The 9,309-nt window shown below is 35.6% G+C and overlaps 1 protein-coding gene across 1 annotated transcript; it reads left to right on the top strand.

The window, feature by feature from the left end:
• The first annotated feature begins 4,663 nt into the window (after positions 1 to 4,663).
• LOC113261472 (vomeronasal type-1 receptor 4-like) lies at positions 4,664 to 5,434 on the top strand. The gene has a single exon (XM_026507592.2). The coding sequence runs from the start codon at positions 4,664 to 4,666 to the stop codon at positions 5,432 to 5,434; it is 771 nt and encodes a 256-aa protein (XP_026363377.2).
• Positions 5,435 to 9,309: the final 3,875 nt, after the last annotated feature.

The following is a 9,309-nucleotide window of genomic DNA, read 5'->3' as shown; positions in this document are numbered from 1 at the left end:
TTCTTTTTAGTGTCACTTGTTGCTTCATATTTATTGTCCCTCTCTTTCCTTTTTCAATTCGGTTAACTGTCATCTCCTGATTTTAATTCTCTTTCTTCTGTGTTTCCTTTCACCTCTTCCCCTATTTCCTCATTTCTCTTAACCATTCCTTTCCCATAGTGCCTTGTTTTTCTTCATATTTGTTGGCTTTTCATCATTCTCTGATCAGAGAAACAAAATATAGAAATGATTTGTCAAGTTCAATGCAACAAAAGGGTTTAGATTTTATTGAAAAGTGCATTTTCATTTCATTTCATAAATTTTGAATTTCATATCATAAATTTTAAATATTCATAAGAATTGACCTTCTATGATAGTGGATATTCTGATTTTTAAAAGTCAATGTAGTGCTACTTATTTCTGTCTTTCTTAACTTCTGTCAATTGATTTACATAAAATGTCCAAGAAATTTTTGCAGAAATTGGAGAGGCTGTCATAGTATTATTTACTGTACATCCTTCATTTTCTAGAATTACATTGTCTAGTCAAGGAAATAACTTTTAAAATCATGAGTTGCTGTGCGTATTATATTATTTTTCTCTAGAGTTTTAACCTTATTTTCAGTGTAGACCATTATCATCAGTAAATGACAATAATCAGAATTTTTTTGTCTTTTGGAATGTTTATCCTTTTTAAATTCTTTACCACATATGTTAAGAGATGAAATGCAATAAAAAGGGGGACCAGATAATTGATACACTTCTGATGTTTCTGACCAAAACCTAATTATTTGGGGTTTCATAATGTATTAGTTTGTTCTGTTTATATTAGGCAGCTACCTAGCACAAAGTTAATAATTTCCTTCATATTTATAATGCACCTTAGAATTTTACTTTTATCCCTAGTAGATATTAAATTTATATAAATGTACTTTTCCCATTTACTGTTATACTCATGAACCTTTTCTCATTAAGATGTTAATATGGACAATTATGTTAACAGATTCCCTGAAGTTAAGACATCTGAGCATTTCCTGGTAAATCTAAACTCTTCACAATACATTATTCTTGTTTACATCTTGGTGCATACAGTTTACAATTTTTTAGATGTATATTTATATATTTTATTGAGGTGAAAGGAATATAACACAAAATTAATCATCTTAAAGTGTGCTTTTCAGGGGCATTTAGAATATTTGCAATGTTGTACAGCCACCACTTTGTTAAGTTTCAAAACATTTCATCACCTGAACGAAAGCACAGACGCCCTATTCCCACCCGGTCGCTCTTCTATCCCTCATCCTTCCAATCTCTAGCAACCACATGTCTGTTTTCTGTCTATGGACTTATGAGTTTTGGATATTTCATATAAATACAATCATAGTCTAAGTGTCTTTTTCATTGTGAGTGGTTTTAGTTCTAGGCTAGGCTTTCTAATACAAGTGTGGTCATGTCAGTAGTTAACTAGGGGACGACTGGTGTCCCATATGGGATTTGATGTTGCTTGGAATGGAATGGCTTCACATATAGTTTTGGAATTTGGCTGAAGATTTCTTCTCTGTGGTTGCTCAGCCCATAAAAGGCTAGGATGCTTCACATGGTGTTGTGGTGGGTTTGCAGTGAGGAAGAACAGCAAGCTCCACCTAAGGGCACTTATCAAGATTTTGCTTGTGTCGTGTTTACTCTATGCTGACTGGCCAAAACAAGCCAAGTGACAACCCACATTAAAGGGACAGAGAAAAGCCACCTCATGGATGCAACCTTAATGTCAGGAGAGAATTTATGGGCATTTTTGCAGTCTACCACTTTCCGGAATTAAGAGGAAATGAGATGTAAGAAATTGGAGACAGGGAGTAGAGACGATTCCTCAGAGGAGAATTGCTCAAAAGAGAAGAAGAGAGGTTATTCAGGAAGTGTTCAAGATACACAGTACATTTGTATGTTGATGGGGGAAATTTGATAGTGCCTGAGAGAGAAAAGAATAACAGAAGAGAGGGCATTGAGCAGGAAAAATATTTCCAGATTTATTGCAGAAAGCCATGGACGGACTGTGACAAAAAGCATAGACAACCCATTCTTAGAGCCAGAGGACAAAGCTAAGGTTTTGAGTAGGGATACAGAAAGTGGGATTGATGTACTGGTGGAATTTGGGGGAATATCTTTTGATTGTTTTATTAAATGAAATATGGAGATCATTGATGGATGAATGAATGAAAAAAATATGATGTATATATATACACAGACAGAACGGAAAATATATACACACATATATACAATGGAATATTATATATAATATATATGCACAATGTATATATATAATAGCATATTATTCATATATAATGGAATATGTATATATATACACACAATTAAATATTACTGAGTCATAAAAAACAAGGGAATCTTGCCATTTGTAAGAACATGGATGGCAGTTGTTTGTATTATTCTACGTTGAATAAATCAGACAGAGTAAAACAAATCTGTATGAGCTCACTTACAGGTGGAATTTTTAAAAAATCCCCAAAACGTGTACTGAATTGATAGATACAGAAATCGGACTGGTATTTGACAGAAGTGGAGATCGAAGGGTGGGTGAAATGGGTGAAGGGAGTACAAATGTGTAACCTTCCAGTTATAAAAATATAAGTCATAGGGATGTTATGGGCAACATGGACACCATAGTGATTGGTGCTGTATTGTATCTTTTAAAGTTGCTTGGAGTTTTGAATTAAAAAGTTGTCATTACAAGAAAAAACATCGTAATTATGTATGGTGATAGATGTTAAATTGACAAATGATGTTGATCATTTTGCAATATATACAAATATCAAATTACTATGCTGTATACTTGAAACTAACAGAATGGTTCATTTCATTATATCTCAATAGAAAATTTGCTCTGCGCCATCATTTGAATGAGGGTTGGGGAAGATTTGTTGGTAGTTTGAGAATGTACAAGTTATGAAATAGACATCGAGAGGAGTGAGAAAGTGAATACTCAAAGAATACTCTAGAAAATTTAGTGTGATTGCTGGCTGTAACGAAAGCTCACTGGAGCTAAGTGTGAAGAATGTAACATAAGTTCACTTAACATTATTATGTGTTTTTCTGTAGCCTTTTTTATCTGAGTAGAATGATGTGAACTAGGCAGACTGTGTGTGTGTGTGTGTGTGTGTGTGTGTGTGTACTATAGAAGCAGGAATAAAGTGAAGGCATCACATGATTTGCAGGAAATGATTACAATCCTGGATCAAGGAAGTTTAGGTGAAGAAGAGAGATTAGTAGTTCTTGTGGAGAGTAAAGAGATCAATGTTTTGCAGACCCAGGAGTTTTCAAAGTAATTTTGGAGTCAGGATTACATAAGGTAAGCTGGAAATACAGGGGGATTAGATGCTTGGAAGTGACACATAATGAATTTACAATTTTGGCAATGACAAACTCTAGTATGTGAGTGGGAGAGTGTGGATGAGGTGGGGGAAGGCAGAGGCAGGAGTGTTGGAAGAGAGGAAATCACAAATGTGATAGAGGCTGAGGATACTGGACAGGTCATTTGTGTGGATACTACAATCACCAAAAATATGACAGGAGGTGAATTGGGGAGTGTTACAGTGAGTCAAGTGCTACGAAAGGGAGTGATTTGGGGTGAGTAGCTTACCTCCAATTGGACAGTGGTGGATGTAAACTGATGACAAGTTGCTTCAAAGCTGGGGAGATGAAGAATTATCTGAACGCATTGGGGATCAAAGAAGACATTCCAACCTTCAGGCCTGGTGATATAGGGGACAGGGGAGAGATAGATCCCATTACTTGAGAGAGATTCAAGAGAATCAGTGACTATAGTATAGAATAAAAAGCTGAAGTGAATTTTTAAAACAGAACTGGTGGATGAGGTACACTGACCCAGGAGCTGATGTGATATCATGTACATTGGAAGGGTCTTGGAGTTGAGGAAGGAGTATAGAAGTGTCAGGAAATGCTTTAAACAGGCAGATCATCAGGTGCAACCCTGTGTTTGGAGTCTTCTCCTGGTGAATGAGTATAACAATAATGTGTGTCATGTACCGTAGAAACAGAATAATATGCCTTAAAATAAATAATAATTTTCTGTTATTCATGTCAGAACTGGAAATTCATTCAAATATTTGAGGTGAAGTTCAGAACATACACATGAACATGAATGCTATCTGTATCAATCTGTAGTATTGTTTTTAATGATAAAAAAAGAACTTCTTCAGATGGTTATATCTTAGAATTACAATTATGTTCTCATAAAAAGGATGCTTTAACTTAACCCATATATTCCTGTGCAGTGACTTCAATAATCCTTGATATTTACCTCTAGAACTAATTCTTACTTTCCTGAATGTTGTTACAGAGCATCTGCACAACCTCCTGCTGAGGATGATCATACCTCATGGACTCTCTGTATGATCCCATTGTTTCCATCAGGTTTACAAATCATTTTGGGTTCCTTTTGAATCTGAGCAAAGTGTATCAAAGTAAAGAGGCCAATGAATGTGATGGCTTTAAGTGATACTATTTTGGGAGTTTTCATTCTCTCTCAAATTGGGATTGCTTTTATTGGAAACTCATTGCTACTGGTGTTACTCATCAACACCATCTCAGTCCCACTACATACAAAGAAGCCTATAGATTTGATATTTATCCATTTGATTTTCGCAAATGTCATGACAATTGTTTTCAGTGGGATTCCAGAAGTAATGAATGCCTTTGGAGTAAGAAATTTTCTAGATGACATTGGTTGTAAGGCAGTGCTCTACATTCACAGAGTAACTCGGGGTCTTTCTCTCTGCACCACATCATTCCTGAGTATTGTTCAGGCCATCATTATCACTCCCAGCAACTCTAGGTGGGCATGGCTCAAACCCAAAATCTCCACATACATGTTTCCTGCCTTCTGTTCTTTCTGGATCATCAACATGCTGATCTATATCCATGTCATCATAAGTGCATTTGCCCCCTACAACAGCACAAGACTCAATAAGTTATATTCTCTGACATACTGTGTTGGGAAGGATCCTGATTACATTCAGTCAACTGTCTTTCTAGGATCCATGTTCTTACGAGATTTTCTGTGTGTGTTCCTCATGGTCTGGACCAGTGTGTACATTGTAAAGTTCATTTTCATGCATCGCAAGACAGTCCAGTATGTCCACAGGACCAGCCTCAGCCCAAGACCCTCTCCTGAAACCAAGGCCATCCACACAATCCTGGCACTGGTGAGCTGCTTTGTTTTCTTTTACTGGGGTAATTGCTTCCTCACCATTTATGTAAGTTATAAACATAATGTAGAAAGGCTGGAGAACATCAGTATAATTCTCTCCCATGGTTATCCAGCAATCTGTCCTTTGGTCCTGATCAAAAATCATAACACTATTCTTTCTGACCTGTGTCTTTGCAAAGATGAGAAAATCCTCTCAACACACAATTTCCCTTAACGCATGATGCCCTCACACACTTTTCTGATACAAAGGTCTCAATTAGAATTTCCCACCCTTAATTTAAGGATAGTCAAATTGTGAAAGAGTGCTAAGAATTTTCCCTTTGGACATCTCTCAAACCTTCTAGCTTTGTGAACATAGGAGATAAGTGGCTAGACTAGTGGAATAAAACATGTTTGAGATAGTTTCACGTGGATGGAGAATCATCTTATAATGATTCTCAAAAAGCATTTTGATTTTTATGCATTACACTATTTTTAAGAGATGTTTCCTAATGTGACAGATCTATGGGTTTAGTTATAGTAACTACACTTGCTGGATTATGCTAGACAGATATTCTCTTAGACCAAAAGTCTTGGCATCTGCACTACTTTATACGTTACACCTTGGAGTCAATACATGTGTTCCTATGTTGTCAATTATATCTTGTTTAACCATAAACAGTGATATTTGTAAATATAACTATGTTTCCCTCATCTTATGAATAACGCCCCAAACCCCAGAGAACCATCCTCATACACTTTATGAAGTCCCACTTTACTTCCTATATGCACACCTTTCAACCTATTTGCATCACTGGAGGTATTTCTTGAATAGGTCTGTTTTTTGAAGGCACGTTTTTTGTGTCGATAGCAAAATATGTTTTCTTCGTAGATTTCTACTTTTAGAAAGAAATATGGAGCCATTCCTTTCTGTCACATTATGCTATATCAGAAAACCTCAAAAATTCTGTTAGAAAAGAGCTAAAAGTTTCAACAAAATATTTTAAAATGTTTTTTCCCTAAGAACTATGCTCAAACAATATCAGGGAAAAAACATCACTCTGAAAGTGAAGCTGTCCACAGCACATGAATGACTCTTACAACACAGACCTCTGTGCTTCACAGCTTCTCAGGAAAGAGAAAACTGGGAATTGGAGCCAGAGAACAGACTGATGAGGTAAAAAAGAAAAAGAAATTCAAGTAGATAAAAACAAGGAAGGCATGAACACACTCAAACTGAAAACAATTACAATAGGTAAATATTTATTTTTAAAAGGTAATATGAGTATTTTTAAACTCTCAGACAAAAACTGGGACTTGTGATGGAGAGGGTACTACAATAATGATAAAGGTTAAGACAACTAGGAAGAAGTTGCCCTAAAATTTTGGACCCTCAGAAGGTTAACTTCAATATAAGAAGACAAATTATGAACAGAAGACAACATGTCCATGATGTTAGTGGGAGATTCGCACCCAATTATTTCAGTAATTGGTACCCTTATAGGGAAAAATTGTGTACTTAAAAAACATACCATTGATCAATGCAAATCAAAACCATAAGCTGCTTGGGCTATGGGCAGGAGTGGGTGGTGGAGGGAGGGATGAAACAGGGTATGCTTTGACTGGGTGCAGAGTTTCCATTAGGGGTGATGAAAACATTCTAACACAGATTGTGGGGATGGCTGCACAGATCTGTGAATATACTAAAAACCATTGAATTGTACACTGTACACTGATGAAGTATATGGTATGTAAATGATAGTTCAATAAACCCATTATTTAAAAAAAGAATAAGTATCATTGGACAATATGCCTAAAATTTTAATTTAAATTTCATATTAGAAATTATTTTCAATCCTGAGTTAGAGAATATACCTTTGTTCACACGTACATTTAGAGCATTTAGAAACTTAGACCACTGAGAAAGATGACCTGAGTGAGGAGGCCATAACATTGAAATTCCATATGGTGCCTGGAAACTAGGTAGGATTTCCATGTTAAAGACTTAAGGTAGAATTTCTTCTCTTACAAAGTACCAATTTTTGCATGTAAAGCCTTGAACTGATTGGATGTCATTCACCCTTAAAACTGAAAAAAAAAATCCTCCTCATTTAAAACCAACTTATTGAAGTTCTTAAGTAGATGTATAAAGTACCATTACAGCAACATCCAGACTAGTGTTCAACCAAGCAAGTGGGTCAAGTGACACATAATGTTTAACCATCTCAGCATGGACAATACAACCCTTTGTTATCTGCAAAAAAACAAATGTAAAGGCTCTCTTAGCAGATATAACCCAAAGCCTCAGATACTTGTATGGTGTTTTATTTACCATGCTCAGCCTTCCAGGGAACATAACCTGAAAGAAAAAGCAGGATCATTGATGGGAAAAAAAACAAAATCAAACAGAGTCTTGGGGTACCAAGTGATACAGAAGTCATTCATAGAGTTCAAAATAACTGTATTGCCTCTGGGGAAGAGAATTTAAAAGGTCAAAGTATGAACATGGCAAGACAAAATGGAAATAGGAGGAGGAGTTAAAATGGCAGAGGATTGTGGACCCTAATTTCATCTTATCCCTGGAATTCAGCTAGATAGTTATCAAATCATTCTGAAGATATCACCTCACACCTGTCAGAATGGCTAAAATCTACAAAATAAGAAACCACAGGTGTTGGCAAGGATGTGGAGAAATGAGAAAACTCTTGCTCTGTTGGTGGGAATAGAAAGTGGTGCAGCCACTCCGGAAAACAATATGGAGGTTTCTCAAAAAGTTAAACAGAGAACTACCCTCAGATCCAGCAATTGCACTATTAGGTATTTACCCAAAGACTACCAAAATACTTGTTCAAAGGGAGACATTCACTCTAATGTTTATAGCAGCATTGTCTACGGTAACCAAATATTGAAACCACCCAAGTGTCCATCGACTGATGAATGGATAAGGAAGAAGTGGTATATTTATACAATGGAATATTACTCAACCATAAAAAGAATGAAATCTTGCCATTTGCTATGACACGGATGGAACTAGAGGGTTTTATGCTAATAAAATAAGTCAGTTGGAGAAAGTCAAATACCATATGATTTCACTCATACATAGACTTTAAGAAACAAAACAAATGAGCAAGGGGAGAAAAAGAGAGCCAAACCAAGAAACAGAAAAGAATCTGTATAGAGTATAGAGAATAAACTGATGGTTACCAGGAGAAATGTGGGGGGGAGTACAGGTAAAATACGTGATGGGTATTAAGGGGTGCAGGTGTGATAAGCACTGGGTGTCATATGGAAGTTCTGAATCACTATTTTGTACACCCAAAATTAATGTCACACTGTGTGTTAACTAAATGGAATTCAAATAAGAACTTCAAAAAAGTGATGCTTGACTCAGTGTACTAATAGTGTGTGGAGTACTTTTCATCTATGCTCATAAGAAATACTGGTCTACATTTTTCTTGGGATGTTTCAGTCCGCTTTTGATACTTTTGCAGGACTTTGAAAAAAGATCAGTGTTAATCTTATGAAGTGTTTGATAGAATTTCTCCATTACATCACCAATTGAGCCATCTGGGCCTGGGCTTTACTTTGTTTTGTTTAGAGGTGTTTCCTGTGTTTAGATTACTGTTTCAGTCTCTTTACTTTAAGTCTATTTAGGGTTCCTATTTCTTTTGGAGTTAGCTTTGGTAGTTTGTGTGTTTCTAAGAATGGATCTATTTCATGTAGATTTTCCTCTTTATTGGTATGCAATTTTTATACTATCCATTTATCATTTTGATGTCAGTAATTTTGGCATTAATGTCCCCACTTTCATATCTTTTTTTAAGTAATTGAATCTTCTTTCTTTGTGACATAGTTGGTGTAGTTAAAAATTTCTCTCTTTTGGTGATAATTTTGAAGGATCAACTTTTGTATTTATTATTATTATTATTATTATTATTATTATTATTATTATTATATCCATTGAAGTATACTTGAGATATAAGGTTACCTTAATCAGGTGTACAAATCGTGATTCAAGAAGTGTATGTTATGCTGTGCTCACCATAATGCAGTTACTATCTGTCACCCTTCACTGACTGTATTCCTTATGGTTTACCTTTTATCCCTTGA

The sequence above is a fragment of the Ursus arctos genome, unplaced genomic scaffold, assembly GCF_023065955.2.
Source record: "Ursus arctos isolate Adak ecotype North America unplaced genomic scaffold, UrsArc2.0 scaffold_5, whole genome shotgun sequence".
NCBI classification, from domain to species: Eukaryota; Metazoa; Chordata; class Mammalia; order Carnivora; family Ursidae; genus Ursus; species Ursus arctos.
The sequence above is the reverse complement of the archived record's forward strand: the minus strand, read 5'-3'. Positions and strand labels throughout refer to the sequence as shown.

Excerpts from the sequence above, each read along its gene's own strand:
- LOC113261472 (XM_026507592.2), top strand. The coding sequence starts at position 4,664 with ATGACAATTGTTTTCAGTGGGATTCCAGAAGTAATGAATGCCTTTGGA.